At 38.6% G+C, this 27,868-nt stretch overlaps 1 protein-coding gene across 1 annotated transcript in view; it reads right to left on the bottom strand.

Annotated features, from left to right (window-relative positions):
- The window catches only part of ERGIC1 (endoplasmic reticulum-golgi intermediate compartment 1), an 86,611-nt gene that overhangs the window by 31,057 nt on the left and 27,686 nt on the right, over positions 1-27,868 (bottom strand). The window contains exons 2-3 of the mRNA XM_081319664.1: positions 21,745-21,806; positions 8,480-8,552 (exon numbers count right to left, since the gene is read on the bottom strand). Of these exons, the coding sequence (XP_081175790.1) occupies positions 8,480-8,552; positions 21,745-21,806 (135 nt within the window). The remainder of the gene's footprint in view (positions 1-8,479; positions 8,553-21,744; positions 21,807-27,868) is intronic.

Below are 27,868 nucleotides of genomic sequence, written 5' to 3'. Positions count from 1 at the left end.
TATTTGGTAAGATAAAAAGTAACAAAAAACCCCAAATTCTATAAACTAGTATATACATATAGAAAGTGCAAAGAGAAGTTACGGATGCAGCAAAGAACAAAGTTGAAGTGAAATATAATGTGAACTGTTCTGGACATGCTATAAATTCTAGCTGAACAAAATTGTAGAACTTGCCCAGATATGAATTGTTCTTACAGGTGCTTTCTCCTTGTGCATCTTTTTGTACAATTCTGACAGTAACATTATATATTTTTTAACAAGGTACGTGCACCAAATATTATGTTTTGAAAACATATGTAAGGATTATCTCAACTCTTTAATTTTCATTGAACTGAACTTTACTTAACTTTTTTGATCTGAGCTCTTCGAGTATTGAACTGAATGACATGCTTAAAATACTTAAAATACATTCTGCCATCAGTCATGTCAACTTCAAGTTTTTAAATCAATATAGCAAACACAGGATAACTTGCTATTACATAACTTGCAGGTGTAAGATTTTCTTGATATTAAAAAATTGCATTATTTTGGCAATATTTTGCAACTCTGTAAACTTATCCACATCCTCGCTATCTTATTATTTGTGGCATCAATTGGACTAATTACTTCATTCCTTCTTAACTGGAGAATATATGGAAAAGTTCAGCATCATTTTTACATAGTATTAATTAGGTCAAAAGGTGGATGTTGATTATTTTATCAGTAAGATCAGTATAATAATTTCAGCCACCAGTTACAAATCTGGGTTACCTATGAAAGAGCTTATTTGATTTATGATGTATCAGCAAGATGAGGTAGAGAAAGCCGTTAAAAATTACAATGAATGTTGTCTGAGGTATATCAGCCTACCACTAATCCTGCCCAGGAAATACCAAAGGCATTTAACTTGTGGCTTAATTTTCCAAACCACTTGACTCATTCACTTAGTGGAATAGGGTACCTGTTTGTGACTGTCAACCTTAAAGAAATTCAAATATGGAACACTGACCTCATTTCCTTTATTTGTTCTTGGAGTCAGAGCTCTCTTCCTTGCTTTAATGTGTGCTTTTACATGTAAATTTTAAAAAAACCAGAGCTATGAAGGATAACGCTGTGTGCTTTTTGAAATTTTAATCAGTTTTCATTTTCTTATTTCTCTAGCAAAAAAAGAATAGAGTTGTGACATTTCATCTTGCAAGGAGGAGGGATTAAAAAAAGGGAGGGCGGCAATTGAAAGGATAACATTATTTCATTTTATCCCAAAAGTACCCCAAAGAAGGAAATTACAGAAATTTGATTACACTTTGTTGTTGTTAGCTGCGAAGTCGTGTCCAACCCATCGCAAACCCATGGAAAATGATCTTCTAGGCCTTCCTGTCCTCTACCATCTTCTGGAGTCCATTTAAGCTCACCCCTACTGCTTCAGTGACTCCATCCAGCCACCTCATTCTCTGTCGTCCCCTTCTTCTATTGCCCTCAACCATTCCCAGCATTAGGCTCTTCTCCAGTGAGTCCTTCCTTCTCATAAGGTGGCCAAAGTATTTGAGTTTCAACTTCAGGATCTGGCCTTCTAAAGAGCAGTCAGGGTTGATCTCCTCTAGGACTGAGTGGTTTGATCGCCTTGCAGTCCAAGGGACTCGCAGGAGTCTTCTCTAGCACCATAGTTCAAAGGCCTCAACTCTTTGGCACTCAGGCTTTCTTATGGTCCAACTTTCACTGCCATACATTGCAACTGGGAAGACCATAGCCTTGACTATATGCACTTTTGTTGGCAGGGTGATGTCTCTGCTTTTTAGTATGCTGTCTAGATATGCCATGGCTTTCCTCCCCAAGAGCAAGTGTCTTTTAATTTCTTGGCTGCAGTCCCCATCTGTGGTGATCTTGGAGCCCAGGAAAATAAAATCTGTCACTACCTCCATTTCTTCCCCATCTATTTGCCAGGAATTGAGAGGGACGGATGCCATGATCTTGGTTTTCTTAATATTACACTTAGATTTCACTTAATCCGTAAGTCTGAATATCAATAAAATAATGTACTGTAGTTTCCTACAGGAATATGCAAGAAGCTAATCCAGTAACATCTGTAACTGTCAAAGAATAGATTCAAAATGTTCCATATTCATTCATCCTTTAAAGATATGCTGGACAATGATAAAGGAGGAAGCTTCAAGGATAGAGCAGATTTCTCCAGCACTGCATATCAGGGAACATATGCGTATGCCGTTCAGGGATGGTTGCTTAGTTGTTCCATTTCTATTTATGCAAATGTAACATTCTGGCTAAGGGGCACTCAAAGCTAAGGGGCGCTCAAACATCAAAGCACAAAACAGGAAGTTAGATCAACCAATCAGCATTCAGGACACACAGCTCCCTATAATACACAGTAGGGATTTGGGAGGTATGTGTGTTGGCCCATCTACAGCCATCTGCAATTTAAGCTTATCCATCAATCCCTTCACAGTGTAGGTGTGCAGCAATGCCTGTGCACAGTTGTGGGCAACTCTAAATCAAGTTTCAGTCCCACGTCCTTTATTGGCTGCCTCCTCCAACATCCAAGATTGTACTGCTGCACATTCACCCAATACATTTTCCCTTTGTAAAAGAAAATAACCTTACAAATCACATGTTAAGTATTCTAGTGATGTACTTAACATCACTACCACTTCTCTTTTAGGCTTCAGAGGCCATAATGACAATGACAACAACAACAACAACAACAACGATGATGATGTACAACTCCTGGCTAAAGTGCCTCCCTGTGACAGAGAGAATCTGAGACACTGTCAGACTGAAAACCCAGTGCCCCTTAGCCCTGGGCACGGATGCCTTGTTATGCTCCCCAGCCATCAACTCGTTGGTTTATCAGCAGTAGTAGTGCACCAAAGCACCACATATCAGGGATGAGCAGTTTTACTGTGCCCAAAAGTACATGCTCACCAATCAGCAGATTGACTCAATCAGACAGAAAATGTAAGGAAAAACACATTCGTTTTGGAAAAATACTCGTCCAATATTCCTGACATCCAGCTTTTCAGACAGATGCAAAGTTAACCAAACAGGAATCTATTGATAATTTTAATGACTTATGAAGTGTCTATTTGGAAGCTTCTGATGCTGCCATTTACTTAGGGCAGGGGTAGGCAACCTCGGCTCTTTTATGACTCATGGACTTCAACTCCCAGAATTCCTGAGCCAGCATGGCTGGCTCAGGAATTCTGGGAGTTGAGGTCCATGAGTCATAAAAGAGCCGAGGTTGCCTACCCCTGACTTAGGGAAACCTGCACCAGAAATGTGATGCTTCCTCAGGTGTTATTGTTAAGGAAGAAATTGCTGATTAAGAGATAAAAGAACTGTTGTGTTTTCAACAGGCCTCTGACAATACATTTACAGGAAGTTTTACATCAGGAAATGCTTCCTCTATCCTTACCAAACTTAGAGCCAGACTACGTATGATAATAATTACATAGCTCCACCCTTAACTATAAAGCAGTGTTATTTTATATTTCATTTGTTAAAAAAAAAAGATTGTGGGATGGCCAGTGCCACCTAAGACCATAGCTTGGAGATAGAGAGGCTTGTTTCCCCCCATCTCCTGCCACACACATATCTGCAATTTGTGTGTGTGTGTGTGTGTGTGTTTTAAAAAATGAAGCAAGATATACTTTATTTTCCAACCAATGCAAACAACTAGCATCAGGGATCCAGCAAGATTCATTGAGAGCACGACTAAAATGTTATTATCAAAATAATACAATAATTTTTGAAATGCCACATAATGTTCTATGTTGTACTAAATATACTTTCAGTATGTCAAAATATTCATTCCTCACACCCATCTAACGCTCTATGGAAAGAGGAGCACTGAAAAGTTTTAAGATAAGATTAGTCAGATTCAAGAAGAATTATTTTAAAAAATATGGGGGGAAAAACTTGTAAGAAGTGTAACCCCCAAAATATCTATCAAAAATGTAAATAAATCTGAAAGAAGAAAATGTCTTTGAAAATCAGAAAACACAGGCAAGGTTGCCTCTATTTATTTCAGCCATCATCAAATCCCAACAGAAGCAGGATCTCTCAATGACTTGACACCACAATCTATTCATTCAAATGCTCTTTTCAAGAGAAAGTCACCCATGCTTAATACTCAAAAAATTATGTGTCATGGGTAACACTATGAGTTAATCATGATCTAGGCCGGATGCCAGTGAGTAATTCATATCCCGGACTTGATCTGTTCATCTTAAGTGTCACTAATTGATTTTTGCTTTGTAGAAACTTGAAGGAAGAAGTTCATTTGCTACTGACTGGAGAAATTATGATTTTATTTTGTCAAACAGTTTCAAATCATTTAGTTCAGACATGTCAAACACAAGGCTCGGGGACCGGATGCGGCCCACGAAATGGTTTCATGTGGCCCGCGAAGCCATCCTGGAAACAGTGAGGAAACGGCCCCCACTGCCTTGGTCCTGCCCCAGAGACCCTCCTTCTGCCAGAGACCCTCAGATCTGTCCCACTCCTGCCCAGACCCCCATAGGTACCCTTGATGCGAACGATGTAGAGCTGGCCATGCCCATCCAGTAGGCCATACATACTCTAGCCACGCCCACCCAGTAGGCCACACCCACCCTGGCCATACCCACCCGGCCCCCTGAGGGCAACCGCAATGCTGATGCGGCCCTCAATGAAATTGAGTTTGACACCCCTGATTTAGTTCAATATGACCATCATAGGAAACAGCCTTTATTTTATTTTACTTTACTTTACTTTATTTTACTTTATTTTATTTTACATGGTGTGCAGCTAAATACAAAGCCTGAGAGGAACATACACCAACAAACAATTAATCAGTAGAAAACTTCTAATAGGTGGAAGTTTTAATCCTAACACAACTGAAGACTACCAGATTGGTGAAAATTGTCTGTCTTACTGTAATATGAATACTATGTCAGTGATTTAATATTATCTTCTGTAAACAATAATGTAGCACATCCCTTATTGGGTAATCATTAGCGCTTTGCACATAAAGTACAGAAAAACCTGAATATTAATACTATCTCTTCCACTAGATTGCTACAAGTAGCTGGAATGAAAAATGGCCAGAGAAAAGGGAGAGGTAGAATTGTAAGATACATGCCAATAAGGAATACTATACTCATTATAGTCATCCATGCTCAGTTATTATAGTCAAAATCAAGTAACTGAGGAAGCTATTACAACATAACCTTACTTGCTATGGGCAGCTCAGATGTTAATGCTGAATGACTGCTTATTACCCAGTAAAGGCTTTTTTATCCAGGTAGTCCTCAATTTGTTTAACCATGGTTCCAAATTAAGACATCACTGAAAAAAGTGATTTACGACCCATCCTCAAAGTTACGATTGTCACATCAACCCCATTGTCATATGATCATAATTTGGGTGTTTGGCAACCACTACGATGGTTGCAATATCCTGCAATCACATTACTGCAATTCTGACAATCGAAGTCGACAGGGAAGCTGGCAGAGAAAGTCATAAACTGCAATCACATGTCTTACTTAATGGCCCCAGCGATTCGCTTAATGACTGCAGCAAAAAGATTGTAAAATCGGAGGCCTCAATTAATGACCGTGCAGCTTAACCATGAATTTTCCGGTTCTAATTGTAGTTGTAAGTTGAGGACTACCTGTATCTTATTATAATAATTGTTTCTAAAATTCCACTTATAGAAAAAAATGAGAGATTGTGGTGACATGCGCACTTCTTCATTTTTCCATTCCACTATTTTTATACTTGTATGTGGCCTTTTTCAAGGAATTTATATCAGCAATTATATAAAAAACATATGCACAATGGAAGTGGATAGTCCTTCTCTCCCTCTTGATGATGAAATTCCACACTGTACACTCATATGCTCCTCACTTTGTCAAAACTGATGTAGCCATTGGTAGGAAAGATACTGTATAATGTCTGTCTGTCTGTCTGTCTCTCTCTCTCTCTTGTATGTGTATATGAATGAAATAGGAATTGTTTTAAGTATAAAATATAATTAGCTTGTTTGCAAATTATATGTTAAGCTTTAAAACACTACAAATTAAAATATACACTATCATTAAATAAAATGTACTTTTCCCAATTATATAATATAATGCTCACATTATCAGGTAAGCATGTGAGGAATCCATAAATGTTTCACTTACTTTCATTACTGTCAATTAAAAGAGGTCCTTTCTTTTCTTGTGCATAACTCAAAGCTGGGCACTGTCATTCATGATGCTGTAGCTTTAGCTCTTTATAGGTGGTTTGAATCCTTTGCTAGAGATCTTATTTTGCTTTGTGGAACCACAGATTCTAGCCAAAGAGGCTGATTTGACTCAGTTTCCATCTCCAATGTACACCCAAATTTACTACCCACTGATCATCAACGTAGAAAGGAAAAGGCTCTTGCTAGGTTATTGCACCATTTGGAATGAAATTCTATCATTTCATCTCATGTAAAGTCAACCTCAAGTTGACTTTATCTACATTGTTTTATGGCAACAGTATGGATTTCCTGTTGCCTTCTGAAATATTTTCAACTCTTTATTCAAGTCTATAGCCCAAATGTTTCTTGGTGCTCTTAATCCAAAACCCTTATTAAGTGCAACACAATTTAGCCTTTTGGAGATCAGTTAAGATAGACTGTTTACTGCCTCCAGCAATAGACATTATTTCAGCTATGTAGCCTAAGAATCTGCCCTTGGAAGAAGATCAGCAATGGTACTGATTTTAAAAGGAAATGGGGAACGTCTGAGCAACCCTGGAAAGCCTATCAACTATTTATAAGTTTGTGACTGAGTTCTCTTATGATTTTTCTTTCCAGTCCTTTGCCTTCTCTCTTGTAAGGTCTCTTTTGTTTTAATCACTCCGGCATTTTTGCACTAAAGAGGATAACTGTTTTAAACAAAGAAACAAACAGAAGAACACAAACCAGACACAGGAAAAATAATCAAGGTAAAGGTTCCCCCGCACATGCGTGCTAGTCGTTTCCGACTCTAGGGGACGGTGCTCATCTCCGTTTCAAAGCCGAAGAGCCAGCGCTTGTCCGGGGACGTCTCCGTGGTCATGTGGCCGGCATGACTAGACACCAAAGGCGCATGGAACACTGTTACTTTCCCACCACAGTGGTCCCTATTTTTCTACTTGTATTTTTACGTGCTTTCGAACTGCTAGGTTGGCAGAAGCTGGGACGACTAACAGGCACTCACTCTGTTACGCGGCACTCGGGATTCGACCCGCCAAACTGCCGATCTTCTGATCGACAAGCTCAGCGTCCTAACCCACTGAGCCACTGTGTCCCTTCCGGAAAAATAATTACGGACTTGCAATATGTCAATAAAAAAGTACAATGTACATCTGCTTATTCCCAGATCCTGCCAGATTCCATCAGCGCAATTTAACTACAGTACTATCTCTAGGAATTAGCTAACAACAGAATCTTCAAGTACTGAGCATAGTTACATCAAACCTGCATTTGTAAATATTGTAAAGATCAATTACTACAGAATATGGGAATCTCTGTGTGGGTGTATGCGCACATGCACATGTGCCTATGTAAAAGAGAATACGAAGTATGCCTCCAGGGTTTAAAATGTATTTATCAAAATCATATAGCCATGAGAAGGGAGAGGTCACATGGACATGATTGAATCAAAGCATTAGCTATCCTCTCAAGGTGGGCTTTATCTGGCCCAGTCACAATAATATTTTTCGTAGTTTTTCTCCAAACAGGAATCTGGAGAACACCTGCACTATGTTAAGAACATGAACTTGTCTACTCTGAGACTCTTTGCTTCCCACTTTGTCATTGTTGTTCCGCTCTGATTAAAACTGATTAAACTTTGGGATGTTGTCTAGCTTGTTCAGCCCAATTTGTACAAAGCAGCTGTTATCGTGCTCTGATACACCTTCAAGAACAGCAAGAGAAGCTTCAGTGGATCAACAGAACAGAATAATCTTTATTGTCATTGTGTATCTCACAACGAAATTAAGTGCTGTCCACAGTGCGCACTATACACAAGTAAGAGCCACAAGTAAAAACTTACATTATATACACACATCCTTCACATTCTATTCACCACGCTTTCTGCATTGTAGTCAGAGTGCCTTCGGGAGGAATTCTAGCTTGCCCTTATAAATAATTGGGCTAATCCAAAACTGCAAGGCTTGTTTGTTGATTGAAAGAAGGTAGACAATGGACGCCTGGTCAGGAGGCGGGACAGGGAGTAAGAGGGGAGGGGGAAATGTTTTGGTGCCAGGATGAAGGCAGACAAGAGTCAGTATTTAGATGCATGCTTTAAGAAACACACCTTACCATCAGATAAAAAGATTATATACTGCTCAAAAAAATAAAGGGAACACTTAAACAACACAGTGTACTGTATTTAATAGTAGGATGTCTTATTTTCTGTTCCCTTTATTTTTTTGAGCAGTATATATTTTTTAAAAGTGAGAAGTGTCAAGAATAATGGCTCGTACTTACATTTCAGTGGCTATGAATCCAGTAAGCTCAGACAGGAATAGAAACAATATAAAGAAACAGCAGCAAATAGAAACTGGAAAAGAAATGGGTGAATAAAAGTTAAATTCACTCCTTCCTCAAAAATCTAAAAGTCCCCACCCCCTCCAACCAACCTGATTCCATAATGGCAATGTTATCACTCAACTGCTTGAATGCTACTAGAGTCTTTTCTTAAAAATATTTCCTGACTCTTCTAACCTAGATCTCAATTTGCCTTCTGTATTTAAATATTGCTTTGCTGTATGGAAATGCTTCCCCAAACCCCAATGTCTATAAAAATCAAAACTAAGGATTTTTCCCACCTCCTACAGAATCCCCAAGGCTGATAGAAATCATTCTCCTACTAGTATAGTTAACTATTAAAAGCAATTTTAACAGGAGTCTTAAGTTGGCTGCAAGAAAAATGCACTCTCAGATAATTTAGAACTACATTCTGGCACCCAAAGAAACATGAATAAAAAGCCCTTTTTAAAACATTCTACTATAAACAGATTTAAAATAGTATATTATATAAACAGGCTAAAAATAGAGGATCGTCAGGATAATAAGAGACAGATGCTTAATCCATGAAATCAGCACTAGGAAGTATTAACTCTAAGATGTTCTTCTTTAGCTATTCATCTTTCTCCATCCTGGATGTTCTTAATATGACTCAAAAGTTGTTCCATTTTTCCTTACAATCACCTTTTATAATGTAAAGGTTAAAATAAAACAAAAAACATGATTCCTAAGTGAGCAAAGAGCTAAAGCCAAGTTCATATACTATTCTCTGTCCACTGCAATTGTCTTACCTACAGGGAGTGCAGAATTATTAGGCAAGTTGTATTTGTGAGGATTAATTTTATTATTGAACAACAACCATGTTCTCAATGAACCCAAAAAACTCATTAATATCAAAGCTGAATATTTTTGGAAGTAGTTTTTAGTTTGTTTTTAGTTATAGCTATTTTAGGGGGATATCTGTGTGTGCAGGTGACTATTACTGTGCATAATTATTAGGCAACTTAACAAAAAACAAATATATACCCATTTCAATTATTTATTTTTACCAGTGAAACCAATATAACATCTCAACATTCACAAATATACATTTCTGTCATTCAAAAACATAACAAAAACAAATCAGTGACCAATATAGCCACCTTTCTTTGCAAGGACACTCAAAAGCCTGCCATCCATGGATTCTGTCAGTGTTTTGATCTGTTCACCATCAACATTGCGTGCAGCAGCAACCACAGCCTCCCAGACACTGTTCAGAGAGGTGTACTGTTTTCCCTCCTTGTAAATCTCACATTTGATGATGGACCACAGGTTCTCAATGGGGTTCAGATCAGGTGAACAAGGAGGCCATGTCATTAGATTTCCTTCTTTTATACCCTTTCTTGCCAGCCACGCTGTGGAGTACTTGGACGCGTGTGATGGAGCATTGTCCTGCATGAAAATCATGTTTTTCTTGAAGGATGCAGACTTCTTCCTGTACCACTGCTTGAAGAAGGTGTCTTCCAGAAACTGGCAGTAGGACTGGGAGTTGAGCTTGACTCCATCCTCAACCCGAAAAGGCCCCACAAGCTCATCTTTGATGATACCAGCCCAAACCAGTACTCCACCTCCACCTTGCTGGCGTCTGAGTCGGACTGGAGCTCTCTGCCCTTTACCAATCCAGCCACGGGCCCATCCATCTGGCCCATCAAGACTCACTCTCATTTCATCAGTCCATAAAACCTTAGAAAAATCAGTCTTGGGATATTTCTTGGCCCAGTCTTGACGTTTCAGCTTGTGTGTCTTGTTCAGTGGTGGTCGTCTTTCAGCCTTTCTTACCTTGGCCATGTCTCTGAGTATTGCACACCTTGTGCTTTTGGGCACTCCAGTGATGTTGCAGCTCTGAAATATGGCCAAACTGGTGGCAAGTGGCATCTTGGCAGCTGCACGCTTGACTTTTCTCAGTTCATGGGCAGTTATTTTGCGCCTTGGTTTCTCCACACGCTTCTTGCGACCCTGTTGACTATTTTGAATGAAACGCTTGATTGTTCGATGATCACGCTTCAGAAGCTTTGCAATTTTAAGAGTGCTGCATCCCTCTGCAAGATATCTCACTATTTTTGACTTTTCTGAGCCTGTCAAGTCCTTCTTTTGACCCATTTTGCCAAAGGAAAGGAAGTTGCCTAATAATTATGCACACCTGATACAGGGTGTTGATGTCATTAGACCACACCCCTTCTCATTACAGAGATGCACATCACCTAATATGCTTACTTGGTAGTAGGCTTTCGAGCCTATACAGCTTGGAGTAAGACAACATGCATAAAGAGGATGATGTGGTCAAAATACTCATTTGCCTAATAATTCTGCACTCCCTGTATTTCTTTTACAATTCTTTATCTCTCAAAAAAGCAGAACGTGCTCCATTTACAGCACTCTTATTTCTAACCCACCTTGTTTTCTGTTTGAAAGGGCTAAACCAAAAGTCCTTATTATTTGTTATTTATTTATTAAACAAATTTATATGAGCATCATCACCACAATGTGAATGACAGGCACAAAAAAATGGGACACCAGAGGATGCAACGTATTGGAGATAGACAACCGACCCCAAAAGGGTGAGAGAGAACTAATCTGCCCTCAGGGAGATATTTGCACTCTTCCAGGTAATTTTTGCCAATTTCCTTTGCTTCCCATTGCTGCAGCTGTCCCATTATAAAAATGTCTTCGCTGCAGAAAGAGCAATTTTGTTTTCATAATGTATAGATGTTTTCATCAAAATTGTCCCAAGATGGTTCCCATTAACATCATTAAAAGTAACAAAACAATAAAACTAATCAGCCAGGCAAAGGCGAAATAGTATAGGAACCACTTGGTATTTATTAGTAATTAAGACATCAAAATAGTTAAGTCTAGAGAAATACAAAGATTTGATTTTGCTGTTTCCTAAGAGGTAACGTGGAATATGCTACATGAGTTCCTTTGGTGAGCGAATTCCAGAAATGAGACATCACAGCTATTCCAGTAGTGGAAAAGTAAGAAAAAAGCTTGGGAGATGGACATGGTGATAGGAAACCAGTTCTGGAAATATATAAACCAAAGTAATAGCTCTGGTGGTTCAGATGTATAACCAATGCATTTTTCTTTGGACATCAAGTTGACTAACGGAGGCAAGACATGAAAACAAACACTTTTTCTAATCCATGTTTTCTATCAACTGGAATTGAGAGACACGTATGTTCCCTGGATGTTGAAACAAGCATGTAAACCTTTGATAGATGATACTGAGTGACACAGGCCTATTAATACCAGCTTTTGAACTGAGTTACAGTGGAAACACTGTGATTCTAAGCCAATTTTGATTAAGTTTACATGTTTTATTATTTATTTATTTTTCACATTTCTGAAGTACCCATCTCCCTCAAAGAGGGACTAGGCAGTGTACAATAAAAAGCCAAAATATACAGTGAGGGGGAAAAATATTTGATCCCCTGCTGATTTTGTACCTTTGCCCACTGACAAAGAAATGATCTGTCTGTAATTTTAATGGTAGGTTTATTTTAACAGTGAAAGACAAAATAACAACAAAAATCCTGAAAAATGCATTTCAAAAAAGTTATAAATTGCATTTTAATGAGTGAAATAAGTATTTGATCCTCTACCAATCAGCAAGATTTCTGGCTTCCAGGTATTTTTTATACAGGTAACGAGCTGAGATTAGGAGCAGTCTCTTAAATTGTTACCTGTGTAAAAGAAACCTGTCCACAGAAGCAATCAATTAGATTCCAAACTCTCCACCATGACCAATATCAAAGAGCTGTCCAAGGATGTCAGGGACAAGATTGTACACTTACACAAGGCTGGAATGGGCTACAAGACTATCACAAAGCAACTTGGTGATAAGGTGACAACAGTTGGTGTGATTATTTCCAAATGGAAGAAACACAAAATAACTGTCAATCTTCCTGGAGCTCCACGCAAGATCTCACCTTGTGGAGTTTCAGTGATCATGAGAATGGTGAGGAATCAGCCCAGAACTACATGGCAGGATCTTGTCAATGAACTCAAGGCAACTGGGACCATAGTCACCAAGAAAACGATTGGTAACACACTATGCTGTGAAGGACTGAAATACTATAGCACCTGCAAGGTCCCCCTGCTCAAGAAAGCACATGTACAGGCCAATGAACATCTGAATGATTCAGAGGAGAACTAAGTGAAAGTGTGGTCAGTTGAGAATAAAATTGAGCTCTTTGGCATCAACTCAACTTGGCTTGTTAGGAGGAGGAATACTGCCTGTGACCCCAAGAACACCATTCCCACAGTCAAACATGGAGGTGGAAACATTATGCCTTGGGGGTGTTTTTCTGCTAAGGGGACAGGACAACTTCACTGCATCAAAGGGATGATGGACAGGGCCATGTACCATCAAATCTTGGGTGAGAACCACCTTCCCTCAGCCAGGGCATTGAAAATGGGTCGTGGATGGGTTTTCCAGCATGACAATGACCCAAGGCAAGGCAACAAAGGAGTGGCTCAAGAAAAAGCACATTAAGGTCCTGGAGTGGCCTAGCCAGTCTCCAGACCTTAATCCCACAGAAAATCTGTGGAGGGAGCCAAAGGTTCGAACTGTCAAACGTCAGCCTCAACACCTTAATTACTTGGAAAGAATCCGCAAAGAGGAGTGGGACAAAATCCCTCCTGAGATGTGTGCAAACCTGGTGTCCAACTACAAGAAATGTCTGACCACTGTGATTGCCAACAAGGGTTTTGCCACCAAGTACTAAGTCATGTTTTGCGAAGGGGTCAAATACTTATTTCACTCATTAAAATGCAAATCAATTAATAACTTTTTTGAAATGCATTTTTCTGGATTATTTTTTTTTGTTACTCTGTGTCTCACTAAACCTACCATTAAAATTATAGAGTGATCATTTCTTTGTCAGTGGGCAAATGTACAAAATCAGCAGGGGATGAAATAATTTTCCCCCTCACTATATAAAATTAAAATGTTTAGAATTAAAATTTTAAAAGGGAAACACAGTGAAACATTAGTGAAAAGTTATTTAAAAATCCAAAGGGAAGGTTCTTATGGCACCAACCAGTCCCATAATTCCATGCTCCTTTGAGCTCCCCATTCAAGACCCCCTAAACCATGTTTTAACTCCTTTTTAGAAGGCCAAAAGAGTCACGGCCTGCCTTACCTCCAGGGACAGAATATTGCATGGGGCAGAGACAATGGCAGCAAAGGCTTTCTTCCTAGACACCACCAGTTGGATTTCTTTAACTGTCAGTGTCTGCAACCTACCATTCCTGCCTGACCGGGTAGGACAGGCAAACGTTCACACTACGCAGCGGGAGGTGAGGATTTCTTGAACATGCCTCAGCAACTAATTAAGCTCCAGATGCTAACTTTTCCCACAAAATTAAACATTAAAAATGAGACTAGATTCTTTCTTTGTATCACAGTTCTTCCCAAGTTAGTATTACAAAGATCACCACAATTTTCCTTTAATTGTATCTGTCTATAGTTGGATTTAATAAACATTTTTTGTGGAGAAGGAAGCTGAAAATCTCTGGGGTTCTTACCAGCATTAGTGTTCTATTAGACATCTCTCTATATAAACAGTTTGGTGTATGGTTAAGGCACCAGTCTAGAAACCAGGAGGCTGTGAGTTCTAGTCCCACCTTAGGCATGAAAGCCTACTTGGTGACTTAGGGCCAATCAGTCTCTTTCTCAGCCCAATTCACCTCACAAGGTTGTTGTGGTGGTAGGAGTAGGAAGGAATATTAAGATGTTCACTGCCTTGAGTTATTATTATGGTGGGATTAACAAGATCTTTAAAAAAATACCTCCATGCGTTTCAAAACAGTCACTGAAGAATGACTGTGAATGAAGGAAGCAGACTCAAATGAAAGCAATGAGGGTGTGGCAAAATCCGTATGCGTTAGTCTAAGTGAAAGAGACAGAGATGATATTTATTGATGAATTAAAGCAAACATTTTTCACATATTGACTCCATTCTGAATCACCATGGAATAGGCAAAGAAGAAATGCTTCAAGCCACAGTACTGAGGGAGGGGAACATCTAAGCACCATGTGACTTCATTCTGTCTTCAGAGACTATGCCAGGACATTCCAATATCCATCTTCATCACCACAAGGTCTTGCCGCTGAAGTGTTCTCTTTATTGCAGCAGCCCTTTTTAAGTCATTGTGGAACATTTGTCTTAAAAAAAACCCAGATTAAGAAAGGAACACAATTCTAAATGAACTGTGCATCAATACTGCATTTACTCAATAGTTGTTACAGACCAGAAGCAAATTGCTGGGTTCATTTACACAGCCACATAGCCATAGCCATTCCCATCCTGGAGCTTGAAAGAACTCCTATGATTCTAAATCTTACTGTTCCAACAACTTGCCCTCACTGTAATTCCAGAAAACATCTATGTTGTGCTCCTGTCTGTAAGGCTATAGCATGCACTGCTGTATGGGCTATGATAAGGGATTTTAACTGGGTGAAATTCAAATGTCTCTTTAGCAAATATTGGCAATAGTTGTCATACAAAATGGGTGTCAGGGTAGTGCCATACAGCTTGTGACCACTCTGTTTGTGTATACTTATCGCGATACATCAAAATACAATAAATAAAAAAGCTGTGAGAGTTCCAATCTTCCCTGTATGTAGAGTACTTGTGAATAAAGAGGAAGGCCCTGGGTCAACTCTCCATGCACCGAGGAAGACTCCTAGACCACTTATTTCACAGTATATCATGCATGGAACTGAAGAGGCAGGTTTGTAATGTCTATCTATAGCAGGGATGTCAAACTGCTGGCCTATGGGCCAGACGCGTCATGACAAAACCATGCCCATCCCATTGCTGGCAATGGGGAAAAAGCTCCAATATGTTGCGTGATGTCACGTGACATCGGGAGTTTGACATGTCTGATCTATAGGGTGCTTTGATTGGCATGACCTCTTGATTCAGGCAGCAATCACTTTTAGTCAATTGGTCTACCTATCCATTAGGGGGGAAAAGTAATTGGAGGCACATTCATAATTGTTACAGCCACAGCCAAGAGCCTTTAATAAACCTGAGATAAGAAACAGTACTGTAATGGGTGGCATATATTCTATGAATTTCAATTTAAGTTGAAATCACACCATTTAAACCAAGAAAAATACATGATATTTGAGTTACAGTCTAGCAACTTAGTAATTCTCACAAGCCAATCACCCATAAATGCTAGGAAATACAAGAGTCAGAATGTAACATTTTTTGCCATGAATGAATGTCTGTTCCAGGAACTAAATGCCTGCTAAAGTATGTCACTCTTCCACAAATTATTCTGTGGGAAAACATTTGGAATTAACACCCCTTTAAAAGAATCCAGTTGAATAGGATCAAAGTGTGAGAGTTCTTTCAGCCAGAGAATGACTGTGCTGATATTATAGATGATTTAAAGAAATCAGAATGTTATCAAGCTTGAGGCAGAAGTGATGGAAAGGAAGAAAAATTGTTTTGTACTTCACAAACCACCCAAAGAAGGGAAAAGGCATATGGAGACATTTTGCTAAGAATGTATCCATGTACCTGAACAAAGGCACAGATTGTTTTAAGCTGGTTTGGAAAAAGCATTAACTTGCACAAACTGATTTATCAGGGTCTTCCCACACCTAAGACTAGAAACATTAGGATGACAGTTCTTGATCCAGCATTTAAAAAAAAAGCAGATGCTGTGTCATCTCCAAAGGAAATTTAGCCAAATCCTATGTATTGTAATAATACAAGAATCTGCTTGATTCTATTAGTAGGCATTTTATTTATTTATTTATTTATTTATTTATTTATTTATTTATTTATTTATTTATTTATTTATTTATTTATTTATTTATTTTAATCCCATTTATATCCCGCCCTTCTCCGAAGACTCAGGGCGGCTTACAATTTAAGCACAAACCAATGTGCTTAGCAAATTTTATCCTATGCCCACTGACTGTTCTTGCTGTATCTGTTCTCTCTTCTTTTAATATAATTTCATTATACCAACATGTACTGAGGTGTGTTCATCCAAATTTTTTAATCTGTTTATTTTATTTATTAGACTTATGTGTCGATTCTTTTTCTCAGAACTGTACTTCCAATATCATCCTTTTTTTCTTGCTTTTGTTGACACGCTACATCCCATCCTGGAAAATCCTTAACTCCATCTTTCCTTAAATAGAAGTCATGCATTTTAATAAACATATTTTTGTAGGAAAAAAAGCAAACTAGATGCAAAGGGATAATTTTAGCCCACCCAGAATGTTAGGGGAATGGAGTCAACTGCTTGAAACAACAGGCTTCCTTTTCCCAGCCTATAAATAAACACAACTATTTTTATGTTGGAACAAGAAGGTTAGCTATATGAATATTTATGCCAAATACATCCAGTACTCTCGGTCAGTAAAGCAGGCTGAGAATTCTAGACATTCCTTCCTTCCTTCCTTCCTTCCTTCCTTCCTTCCTTCCTTCCTTCCTTCCTTCCTTCCTTCCTTCCTTCCTTCCTTCCCTCCCCTCCCTTCCCTTCCCTCTTTGTTATTCTGTCATTATCTTCCTCCCTCCTCCTTCAAATTCCTGCCAGCCTCCCCATGTACTTTGTTTATAGGAAGGAAGTTATTGGGAAAGCTACCAGAAGTTGCAAGTCCAGCAGGCAGGCAAATGGCTGCTGCCAGGTGGAGAGAGAGTGGGAGGGAGTGTCTGTGGAGTGCAGGTAAAAAATAACATGAGGTGCATGACAAGTTTCATAACACTTGGGAAGGATACCTGGAGGTGCATGAGAGTTGCTATGCGGGTTGGGTAGGGGCACAGGATAGGGCGCAGGTCAAGAAATGCTTGTGGGGCTTGCAGAGGTGCTGTCCCAATCCCATGGCCTATGTGCATGGGTTGGGAAGGGTGCCAGGCAGTGCTTAAGAGTATGCAAGAGGTGCCTTACATGGACTGCACATGGGGGAGTGGCAGCATTGATCAGGAAGGGTGTGGGGGGTGCCCAAGAAGTAACACATGGGTGAGGGAAGAAGCACAAAAGAGAAATGTGTGTGGGCTGCCCACGAGATGATGCACAGGTCAGGGAAGGCATGCAGGGGGCAGTGCAAATCAGGGAGGGTTGGCGGAAGTGTGCAAGGAGTCTGGGGAAGCATGTGCGGGGGGGTGGGAGGGTTCCTTCCTCCTCCCTTTTCCTTTCCAGCAGGCACATAAATGGTTGCTGCTGGGTGGGAAATGGAATGAGATGTTGTGAGTCTGACTGAGAAACTGTCACTTTGAAAATGACGACCACATGACTGCAACAGCAGCAGCCAGTACCACTGAAACAGCCACAACTTTCCAAATTTCACTCCCTTGGGAGTCATGGGTCCCAGATTTTGGACACATTCTGTAAATCGGCTCATTTGAAGTACCCTGGTTTAAAAATGGTTGCCCTGTGATGCACTCTTTTTGCTCGGTTAAAAGTCATGACAGTGAGTTTTAACAGTATCTAGATAGTGTACCAGCTCAAATGGTGGCAATGGATCAGCCATAATAAATCAGGGATCCCAAGGGTGTTATCTAACCCAACTAGCTAAAATGGAACTCGGAGACCCTGATTCTACACTCCTGTACCCCAACCCAAAAGTTAAGGGAGGAAAGCCTTAAATAGAGAGAGCAAGATGCTCTCTATGGTGCATAGAAGGGTTTGGGCACCTAAAGTAATACAAAGTTTTTCAATAAATTATATTTGTAACGTAAATTGTTCCAATTAGCATTGTTATAAAAATATCTTGGTCCATTATGAATATAAACCATACATTCTTAATGTCATAAATCACACATTTTCCATTTGCATCTAGAATCCTCTGTCCTCAAAGCTTCACAATATTTTTACACAATGTTGTCATGAATATATACAGTTCATCCAGAAGAGCTGGGGAGTGACAGAGCAGCTGTCTGGAGTGCTTTCCTATCAATATGTCATTCAGTTTGTGCCACTGGGTTGTTAGCTATCATATGCCACAGCATATGTCACGGCAACCTTATCCAAACATGGGCAGCTTGGCATGATGATACACAGTAAGCTTGGAACGGCTATTGGTAGGCATCTTACAGTACAGTCCAAAACCAAGAATACATCCATCAGCTGACATAAACTGATTTAATGCACCTTATTTTTAGAAAAGATATTTAATAAATTACCCAGAATCATTTGAAAGGTTATGTAAATATTGTTCAAGCCAAGAACTGTAGATTTAGATCACCTTTTTAATGAATAGCTCTACATCTTTAGACAAATAATGAAAAAGGAATGTTGATATAATTCATTGAATGATCCACTGCTCTACAGCAAGACTGTAGATAATGCCAATATAGTAGATTTACTATACTGAGTAGCCTTACTCAGTGAAATACAGTGGGCATGTATGCAAAAAAATATATATATTCTGCCAAAAGACAGTAAGAAGGAATTTTTTAAGGATTGAATAAAACAATTAAAATTTAAATTGCTAAGGCTTCAAATGTTTAATGGGGAGATAGATTTAATGTCAACAAATGACAACAGATAAAACAATTGGCAATGAAGATATCAAAATGGTGGATAGCTTCTGCCTTTTAGGATCAATTATGAACTGTAAAGGAACAAGCAGTCAAGAAATAGTAAACTGCAGATTAGCACTTAGTAGAGCAGCCATAATGGCCTTGGAAAAAATAACTGAATGCCGAGGTGTGTCTATACCTACAAAAATTGTGCAACTGTGGTATTCTCTATGATACTCTTCTGAGGTGAAAAGTGGACCTTGAAGAAGCAGGATAGGAAGAGTATTGATTCTTTTGAACTTTGGTGTTGGGGAAGACTCCTGAGAATTCCACAGACAGACCAAAAAAACCCCCACAACACCAGATCATTGAACAAATCAATCAAGAATTCTCACTCAAGGCACAAATGACTGGTCTCAAATTATCCTACTTCAGACATATTATGAAAAAAACCTAGCTCTCTCTCTAATGCTGGAAAAGATGGAAGGAAAGAGAAGAAAAAGAGCAAAATGGATGGATTTAATTACAATAGAAATGGGTGCTATCTTGGTAGACTTGAAAAATTAGGTTAGGGACAGATTGTCATGGAGAAGGTCTATTTATGTAATCACTAGAAATTGAAAACAACGATGGCACATAATCAATAGCAGTTAATGCGCCTCATATCTGGAGCATGATTGAATTCATCTTTCTGAATGCTCATGCACTCAAAGGGATGCAACATATAAAATCCTTCATAACTTTAAAGTAGTCCTAGTAGTCCTTCATTTACCACAGCAATAGGGATCATAATTTCAGTGGCTAAGTGACGCACTGTACAATGCGACCACACCATTTAGCAACAACAGTCCCCACAGTTTAACACCATCACAATTCCCTATATGGTGTAACTTGAAAAATCTTACATTACAAATGGGGTTTGCTTAAGGAGTAGTTGTGCAACTTGTTTAACATTTGTGTGAAGACTGCATCTATGCCTGACAACTGAATAAATGTTCCCTGTACAAAGAGAAAGGGAGCAAGAGTAAATGCAAAAACTACCAGTTCAGACGTTATTTGTATAGTGCAACAAGTGCAGGAGAATTTATTTATAAATTGTGCACAGGAAGATGACTGCTAGAATTCTGTTTGAAAAAGTATAAGGTGTGTCAATAAGCATAATTTTAGAAGCACACTGAAGATTTATGAGGGACAAGGGATATACAAACCATTTTGTTCTTCACTGAGAAATGTATCCATGTCCAAAAGAAAATTCTGTTGTCATTTGTTGATTTTAGAAGTATATCATAAAATGAATAGGTTTGAATTACGGACTTTTTTGTGCAAATAAGGAGTTGAAGACTGATTACTAAATAAGCTAAGAATAGCTTATGATGAAACTAAAACGTGAGACTAAATGGAACACTTAGAAAATGGTTCAACATAGTGAAGAAGGAAAGAGAAGACAGGTGATGTCACTTTGGTTGTTTAATGTATTTATGAATACATCGAAAAGGAACATTTTTGCTCATATTAGGGGTGTATTATCTATATATACTTAGTAGTATATAGATGATATACAGAATATAAATGCAAATGCCTGAGAATATGAATGATTTGCAGCAAATCGTAGACTGCAAATTGAAGCTGAGGAATTTGGATCTGAAAATTAACATATCAAAGACTAAGAAAAATAGAGTGAACGGCAAATAATACATAAATGACAACAAAAACTACGTAGATGATATAGATTAATAAATGTACTAGGTAGAAAGCTTACTAAAATGGATGGACAAGTTTTAACATGTACAACTGCTGATAAAAAGGTAAAAGATGGTATAGAATCTGTTACAAGGAATAAATGTTGATTGAAAGAAGAGAAATTGGCTATGTATAAGAGCATTCTTATGCCCACATTTTTATATGGACGTAAGAACTAGGCACATGAGTAAAAGCAAAGAAATTGAATGTCTTAGGAATGTAATGCTTAAGGTGTACATGTAGTAAAATAAAAAATAGGGTCAATAATTAACGAAGATGATATGCAATTAGTGGGAAGTAGCCAGTCAAACAAAGGAACAGGAAGACAAATGCAATATTAGGTATAAAGAATGATTCTGATTTTATTTATTTATTTTATTTTATTTTATTGGATTTATATACCGCCCTTTCCCGCAGGACTCAGGGCGGTTTACAGGGTATTTAAAACAAGAAATACAAAAGTTAAAAACAATTAAAAATAATTACAACAGTCCCTGAAAAAGTAAAAAACCCCAATTAAAATTAAAATTAAAATTCTCAGCCTGATTGCATGTTCTCTATACAATGCCCTGAAATGATGGTATAGAATTAAAACTTACAAAGAAGAAATGAAGAAAGGGATAAAGATACCAAATAATAATAAAAATCACTCTCAAATTATGCTTCGTGGCAACAAAGAAAGATAAAAATAAAGATTCTGCAAAAAATATTCATATTAATTTGCTTGAGAGCAGCGTGTTCACTTTCATCCTACATCCAAATTGGAGGAAAAAAATATGTCAAATATTATCCTTGTGGGAGGATTCAGGAAGATCTCAGTTTAAAGGCCAATATGCAATCTGAAGGCCCACAATACTGCTTTGAAGTACATAAAAGATCAGAAAAAACTCAAATCCTGCACTGAAATCTGCAAAGGCAAAAATAATAATAAAAAATACAGACACAGATACTTACTAATTGCTCCTGTAAAGGTTGGCTGGGTAAGGTCTTTTGGCACCTTTCTGTAAATATCAAACCTGTAAAACATACCAAAAAATATATCCACAAACATTATAAAACAGGTGGAACATTTCATGATTCAGAGTCTACAATACTACAAATATTTCTATTAATGGTTCCAACATTATAATTATTCATTTTTCACCACTTTTTTGTTCTCTCGTATAAGGGAACAACCACATTTTTTTTAAATTCCACCTATGGCCAGTCAGGTCTGATGAAAAGAACAAGGGAAAGAGAGAATGGAGAGATGCCATTTTTTCCTTCTGCCTCTCCACGCTCACTCATTAAGCCCAGAAGCAGACCGCTTAACTGTGCTTATTAGTGAGTTCGTTCACTACTATACAAGGTGCAAGAAAAGCCATCAACAGCTCTCTACCAGCCTGTTATTCATGTGGCCCCATTTCAGATGACCTACAGTATTTCCATTATGAGTTGTTTCAAGCAGATCAGGCTGGGAAAACTTTTTGTTGGTTTAGTTCACTTCCTTGTTTATCTAGAGCTGTGGTGGCGAACCTATGGCACGGGTGCCATAGATGGCACACAGAGCCCTCTCTATGGGCAGTTGCGCCATCACCCCAGTCCTAGGCCTTCAGCTGGGTTTTATAAAACCTTTTCGCTTTAGGCCTCCGCCGCCATGTACAAAAAAAAAAGGTTCAATCAATCAATCAATTTCAACTTCTCACGGGGAAAAAAAAGTTCTCGCAAAGTTGGAATTGATTGATTGAACTTTTTACTCCCACCCAGTCTGCTGTTACCACTGCAGCCATGCCCACTCAATGGGCCCACCCACCCAATTGGCCACACCCACCCAAAGAGCCATGCCCACCCGGCACCCGATGATACATAAGTGGGTTTTGGGTTGCAGTTTGGGCACTCGGTCTCTAAAAGGGTCGCCATCACTGATCTAGAGGCTACACTACAGAATAATTTCCACTGATTTCAAAACTTTTTTTTTAAATGAACACTTCTCCAAATAGGTTGTTTTGTTGCTGAATGCTGAGGATGTGATCTCAGACAATTTGCAAGTTACCACTTAAGCGCCCCATAAGGCAATGAACGTATTTCTGGGATGCATCCCTGCAGGTGAGATTTTATTGGACTGAATATTACTTGGTTCATAGAAATCTGAAATGCTGAGGAGAATGTTTCTCCCTAAGAATGCCCACTTTCTATTTCCATAGGGAATCTGTATTGGGGAACATTCAGAAATTCCATTCTCCACTTGTAGTTTGAGGTGGTGGGCCCCAGAAACAGTTGATTATTAAACAAGGACCCCTAGAGGCTCCAGTTAATCTCACTGGAGTGTGGAATTAAGGAATAAAAACAAAGTTGAGAACCAGTATAACAGTTATGGATTACTGTTTGTAAGAATCGCTGGCATAGATAGTGCAGTACTTTAAAAAGTTATAATCAAATGTGGAAAAACCCTTTCTCCAAAGGAGTTAAAAATCAAAACTACTCATGGGCAAGAAAAACAAAAACAGAAAAGGCAACAGATAAGGTTGTTTTTTTTAAAAAAAGACAACTTTGTTTCAGAAACAATTAAGATAGCGATATTGAAGGGTAAAAGTCTGCTTTTCTTCAATCTCTTCTTTATGTCTATGATTTCTCCTCCTCTACAGATTTCTGATCTTCCACACACTTGTAATATAATTTATATTAAGTTTAAGAAATAATCATTGCAATGGATTACTATCATTTGGTTTTCTACAAATAGGCCAGCATCTTGACTGACTACCTGTCTACTGTACAATTCTATAAACAGTGTATAACTCGGATAATTCTTTAAGCCTTGGTGGAGCAGTGGGCTAATGCCTCCTTAAGTAACACCAGCTGCCTGCAATTAGTGCAGGTTCGCATCCCACCAGGCTCAAGGTTGACTCAGCCTTCCATCCTTCCGAGGTAGGTAAAATGAGGACCCAGATTGTTGGGGGCAATTAAGCTGACTTTGTAATAATGCCGCTTGGGGGGGGGCGAAAGCCCTAATAAGCAGGCATATACATAGAATGAAGGCTATTGCTATTGCTAAGCACATTGGTTTGTGCTTAAATTGTAAGCCGCCCTGAGTCTTCGGAGAAGGGCGGGATATAAATGGGATTAAAATAAATAAATAAATAAATAAATAAATAATAGTTGACAACCTCCTCTACTTAAAAAAATGAAAAACTAAAAATGTTAAATGTTGCCTAAATTTAGTCATCAAATCCAAGCCAGCAATCCTGCATGACAAAACATGCATATGGCAAGAAATAATTATGCCCAGCTACCTACGCAAGGTCTACATGCAAGTGAGAAATGAAAAGATAACTTTAGTTACAATATGTAGGACATCGTCTTGATGCACACAAAAAGGTTCTGAAGATTAAGTACCGGTATGTTGCCTTGAGAATGCTTATGTATAGCTAAAAAAAAGATCCAGTGCCTTTCAATGCTTATTAATTTGCCTGGAGAAAATATAACTTTCTGCATTTCTGACATGACACATTTCTTTGCCAGGAGATGGGAGGGACATTTGGGGAAGTATATGCATGCAAACCTGGAGTCACCACATGACAAATGCACATGAACAAAAGCCTTTAACATTTGACATTATCAAAGCTATATACTGCATTTTGTACAACCTGATTCATCTTTCCTCTCATTGAAAATAATATTCTTCCATAAAATAGCCCATTTATGGGCCTGCAGATTCCCTGGGAACATCTGGAAAGTACTGTTTACATTCTTTCCACACAGACCACGGTAACAGCAGCATATGATAAAGAGCCTCATAGCAGCTTATGACATCATGGCCTCCTTAGGCAGAGGAAATAGCTGAACTTCTTGCTCACAGCCCATTAAAACCTCAACACTGGCGTCGTCTCACTAAAATGACAATAATGCCTTAGTAAACCTGGTGAGGAAGCCAAAAAGGAAAGAGGCGCTTTGGAGTCTAACTAAATTATTGGAAACAGGAAATAGCTCTAGGCTGAAAGCAGTAAAAATAACACCATATGGACACTATAAAAGGAAGCATGTTTTTTGAGCAAGAGACAATCTATTGCAAAAATTTTAAAAATAGTGCCAATGTTTCTGGATTAATAAGTGGTGATTTAAAAAGAAAAATGTTGTCTTCTTTGGCACATAGTCTCTTCTTCTTGGTATTATCACTCTAATCTCAGATTTTTATCTGTAGAATGTCACCAGGAAAAACACATTAGACTAGATTTTTGGGGTGGGGAATGTATTAATTGTAATGACAGACAGACACACACTTCATTTATCTATTTTTTTGAAAAACATACATAAAGAAGCCCTGTTAGCTAAACCAAATGTTGCTATTGTTTTTCACTGGAAATCTAGCTAGGCTTTAAGGCATATAAAACTTGTAATTGACAATATTTAGAAGCTAGAATCAGACTTTCAAGATTGCATAAAGGGTTAGGGTGGGGTTGGTAGGTGGAATGATAAACAATTCATAATATAATAGAAATACTGCATCTCAGTGTCTACCACACATACATAACTTGTAGCATTTGCATGACGAATTTTTGCATGTGCATCACTTCAGCATCACTACAATACGCACTGGACACTGCTGAACTGTTACAGGAAAAGTCACTGAATAGATTTCAAGTTCTGATATCTTAACATTGTGATCATAAATGATAAAACAGGTACCACGGAACTCAGGAGGACTAACTTAGAGAAGCCTGCTTAGTTGAACACACTGTTCAAATGAATGATTGACACATTGCAATATAGGTAAATCTTTTCTGTGCTTTGGAGCATAGTGAAATTTTTGTCCTTTCCTGATTACCAATTGATATTGCAACTTCATCTGGGACCTTGTTAAATTAAGACTTTTAAATTAAAACTTAAAATTATTCTACACTAAATGTCACATGTGGCAAAAAAAAGAAACACAAAGTTTTGCTATAAAACATATTTCATTATTAAATTAGCATAAGTTCTGTTTTTCTGTGCTGTGCATCAGTCAAAATGCCAGATCTGTATTTGGAATAATTTTAAGGTAGCTGGGTGTGCAGAGTTACTGGCACTTCACCTTTCTTTGCAGCAATATGGCTTCATTTATTCTTCAATTATTTTTCTGTGCTGTTATCAGTGTGGCTCAGATACTATTAAAGACACTAGATTTTTGTGAGAGAGAAAATACAGAAATATGAGCTAAAGCACACATCCTTAGTAGAGGTTGCCTTCTTGTTACTCTAGCCTTCCATTTCACATTTAAGGCACTATCAAAACTAGAATCCTACATCTGTGTGGTCTGATCATATTGGAAGTAGATCATCCCTTTAGGCACAATAGAATCACCTTTGAAAATTGCCTATTGCAGACATGTCAAACACAAGGCCCGGGGGCCGGATTCGGCCCGCGAAGTGGTTTCATGTGGCCCGCGAAGCCATCCTGGAAACAGTGAGGGAACAGCCCCCACTGCCTTGGCCCTGGCCCAGAGACCCTCCTTCTGCCAGAGACCCTCAGATCTGTCCCACTCCTGCCCAGGCCCCCATAGGCACCCTTGACGTGAACGATGTAGAGCTGGCCATGCCCACCCAGTAGGCCATACACACTCTAGCCACGCCCACCCAGTAGGCCATGCCTACCCCGGCCATATTCACCCGGCCCCCTGAGGGCAACCGTAATGCTGATGCGGCCCTCAATGAAATTGAGTTTGACACCCCTGGCCTATTGTATCACTACATGCATTATTATTTATTTATTTATTTATTTATTTATTTATTTATTTATTTATTTATTTTATTGGATTTGTATACCGCCCTATTCCCATAGGACTCAGGGCGGTTTACAGGGCAGTTAAAACCATGAATACAAAAAATTAAAAACAATTAAAACAAATTAAATTCAAGCCCCAAGAGAAAATCTAAAACCCAGTTAAATTAACAACCCCACAGTCTGGACCAAACAGATCGAAGAGCCAAGTTTTCAGGTCCCGGCGAAATGAGTGAAGGTCGGGGGCAGTCCTAAGTTCTGTGGGTAGTTGGTTCCATAGGGCAGGCGCACTCACAGAGAACGCCCTTCCCCTGGGAATAACCCGCCGGCATTCATTAACCGGCGGTACCCTGAGAAGGCCCTCCCTGTGGGGGCGCACAGGACGATGGGAAGATGATGCCGGCAGCATGCATTATTATTATCCTGGTTTTCCCCTTTTTATTTGGAAAAGAAAAAGCATAGACAAAATGAATTGAATTCCTCCACTGAAGAAGAGCCTAATGCCAGGAAAGATTGAGGGCAATAGAAGAATGGGACGACAGGGAATGAGGTGGCTGGATGGAGTCACTGAAGCAGTAGGCGTGAGCTTAAATGGACTCCAGAAGATGGTAGAGGACAGGAAAGCCTGGAGGAACGTTGTCCATGGGGTCACGATGGGTCAGACACGACTTCACAACTAACAACAACAACAAAATGCTACAGCTGGCAGTGATTGTGCCAGCCTTTACCCATTTTTAGTCATCCATCCATCCATCTGGTCTCTTACAGTGTTATAGCCAGAATTCTATTTGAAATGTAGAAAATAAACATTACAAAAAGAAGATAAAACTAAACAACCAATATGGCAGGCTTTATAAACAATTTTTTAAAATTATAATTATTCAAGGAGACTGAATCTTATTGGTTAGCTAAAAATATCTGTAGATAAAATAAATCTCAGGTCTACTATTGAATTCATTTCATCTCTAATTAGCAAGATTCCATGCCAAATAAGCATATTCAGTCCGCCATAGATTATCTCTAGTAAACATTTTCATATTTTGTCAAATTTCGAGGTTTCCATTAGGAATGAAAAAATGTTTATTTTAGAACAAAAAGGTTTAAATATTATACAATATGAAATTGGCCTACTGTAATGTCTATTGCCCTTGACTTATACAAAGTACTGTATTTGGGAAAATGCATAAAAATGCTGCATTATGAATAATCACAAAGAAAATATTGTGTATTAGTTAGTCTATACACAAAAGAATTATGAACTAAGGCTAGCTGTAACTAATATTTTATATTGAGAAAAACTGGATTAATCAGCAAATGAAGAGCTTTTTAAATAATCTGCAAAAAA

This window comes from Vipera berus (assembly GCF_964194415.1).
Source record: "Vipera berus genome assembly, chromosome: 2".
Taxonomy (NCBI): Eukaryota; Metazoa; Chordata; class Lepidosauria; order Squamata; family Viperidae; genus Vipera; species Vipera berus.
Note: the sequence above shows the minus strand (reverse complement) of the source record. Positions and strands in the feature narration are given on the sequence as shown.